This window comes from Etheostoma spectabile, unplaced genomic scaffold (genome assembly GCF_008692095.1).
Source record: "Etheostoma spectabile isolate EspeVRDwgs_2016 unplaced genomic scaffold, UIUC_Espe_1.0 scaffold48, whole genome shotgun sequence".
In the NCBI taxonomy this organism is placed as follows: Eukaryota; Metazoa; Chordata; class Actinopteri; order Perciformes; family Percidae; genus Etheostoma; species Etheostoma spectabile.
This window is the reverse complement of record NW_022605618.1, coordinates 644,748-647,313: the sequence shown is the minus strand read 5'-3', so window position 1 is coordinate 647,313 and position 2,566 is coordinate 644,748. Positions and strand designations below refer to the sequence as shown.

Here is a 2,566-nt window from a genome sequence, read left to right as displayed (position 1 = left end):
GGAGTTAGCAGTTTTGTGTTTATATGTGTGGCCAGGATTTATTCAGTTCGATAAATCCCACGGTCTCTACAAAGCTATTGCTCAAATTGGCTGGCTTACAGGGAGGGACTAGAAATCCTGTCTGTTTTTATTTATTTATTTTGTTATTTCAAGGGGGGGGGGGCGTGCGAGCCCTCGACCAACTGCCACCTTGCTCGTTTGAAAGCCATTATGTCTCTCTCTTTGTCATGGGCAGGCCAAATTCTCTGGGCAGGCAAAGCAGAAAAAGGGGAGGTAACCTTGATCCTTATGACCTCATAAGCAAGATTTCAGATTGGCCCAGGGCTCGGTTTACACCTATCGCCATTTCTAGCCACTGGGGGACCATAGGCAGGCTGGGGGAACTCATATTAGTGTTCTTTAAGATCACTGTGTGTTTTTGTGTAATTGATCACACAGTTGTTGTCACTGACATAGTCATTTACACCGATAAGTGTAGTCATGGTCTGAGTCCCTCACTGTAGTGTCTGATCAATCACTATCACTGCAGGCCACTGGAGAGGCCAGCACATCAACGACAGTGTTGAAACCAAAGGCAGACAAGAAGCCACTTCGCAGTGCAGGTATGTACTTCACAGGACACACACTGCAGCTTTAAATAGACACTATAAGGGATTCTGCTGGTTTTGTTTTTGTTTTAAATATCTGACATGTCCTTTTATGTACACAATGTACCTAGAATTCCTAAAGTAGTGTAGTTACTTTATTTGCAAGGGACTATGTATAAAATGACACATAAACAGACCCTGAATTCTGAATTTCAGTGCGAAATGACAAGTATTGCCAAATTACACACACACACACACACACACACACACACACACACGTACACATTTTATAGAATGAATAGCAGGCCTTAAATGTTACCATGAGGTGTATTGTACCAGAGATGGCTTAAAGCTCATTTTTTTCTACAGTCTCCTGGCAGTTCACAATTAAAACATATACACTGTGACACACCATTTGCCACAAGTGTATGTTAGACACCTTTTACTTGGGGTGGTATTGCTTACACCCATTTACACAGTGGTTCTTCTTCTACTGTTCTCATTCCCATGATTTCCTGTCACCTCAACTTTGACATTTTTGATCAGACCAGACTGAATAAAGTGTTTCACTTCTCACTCTGGTAAAGGTTTCACGCCTATTTCACCTCTGACCACAGCAGCACCTTTGATGCTCTGTTGCACCAGTAAACACCCCTGTCAGGGGAGAGACCCACCTTAAAAATCAGTGCTTTGCCTGCAAAAACATATCTGCAATTATAACTCACTGTAATTCTAATTTCACAAGTAAAACAATCTTTTATGCACATTTCCATGGCGGAGATATTCACTCCGTGTGTGCAGCTCCATGTTGGATGGGTCAGCAGTGAGCATTCTGATCTTGTGTGTCTTTCAGACTACAATCCCCTGACTGGACAGGGAGGAGGCTCCTGCTCCTGGAGACCTGGCAGGAGAGGACCGTCATCAGGTGGATGAGGTTAAAGAAGGTCAGAGACATTGGTCTGTATGACCTTCGACCTCTGACATCCTGATGGGCACACTGACTGACTGAACCAGGCTGACAATAGCACCAAACCCACGCTTTACACAAATGTTGTTTTTTTATATACTATACTTTCAGTGGTTGTTGATCAGTTAGCATTGTTGGTAGCATATACCTGCTCTCATGTCTGCTTGTTTATTCATTCTCTAATCTCTCTGCCTTATTAAGCATCTGTGATACTGTGATCATACTGCTAAGGGACAAATGCATTTTGGAATTGAAAGCTTGCAATGACGCCATTCCTGTAAACGGTATGTAACCATTAGGTTTGGCTGATAAATTTCACAGTCAGTGTGTTTTTTCTCATACATGTGTGTACCACCATAGCTTTAGACTTGATATTACTACAGCAGCTGTAGCTGGTGGGAAGATGATATTTATTTAGTTAAAGCCCATGTTTCAGGTTTAATTTTGCGACAAATTTGTGCAATTTGCTTGTTAATAAACATTTGAACTGTTATCCTTTTGTATTTGATGGTATTGGATATCACAAAACGGAATATAATACAAAAAGTAGGCACTATTTTACAGTGGTTTGCAATGATTCTCCTTTCCCCCAGAATGCATTGCATGACGTCACGTAGGGGAGAAAACAAAGCAGCACGCCTTGTCTTTGCAACTGGTCTTGCCTAATATGGCTTTTGTATAGATGTCTTTTAATATTAACAGTCTATGGTCTCGACCGAGTCCAGGTGTCTTTATTATGTTTATAATAATTTTGAAAGGAAAGTGAAACACAGCTTAGACGGGGATGTTGTTCGGCTTTTCACAAGTGTAGACAGCTAGCTAACGTTACGCTGCCGGACGTCTGCTAACATTAGCGTAACAGCATTAACTTAGCCTGCTAGGTAAATATTACAACTGCCTTTGGTGACACATACTACATGTGGCAATAGTGCTCCTTTTGTGCCATAATTTTTCTACAAATTATTTAAATATTAAGTTTTGCTTTTACAAGATGGGTGGGTTTTTGTTACGT

At 41.2% G+C, this 2,566-nt stretch overlaps 1 protein-coding gene across 1 annotated transcript in view; it reads left to right on the top strand.

The window, feature by feature from the left end:
• The window catches only part of selenos (selenoprotein S), a 9,712-nt gene extending 7,939 nt beyond the window's left edge, over positions 1-1,773 (top strand). The window contains exons 5-6 of the mRNA XM_032511845.1: positions 530-602; positions 1,441-1,773. Of these exons, the coding sequence (XP_032367736.1) occupies positions 530-602; positions 1,441-1,520 (153 nt within the window). The 3' untranslated portion in view covers positions 1,521-1,773. The remainder of the gene's footprint in view (positions 1-529; positions 603-1,440) is intronic.
• Positions 1,774-2,566: the final 793 nt, after the last annotated feature.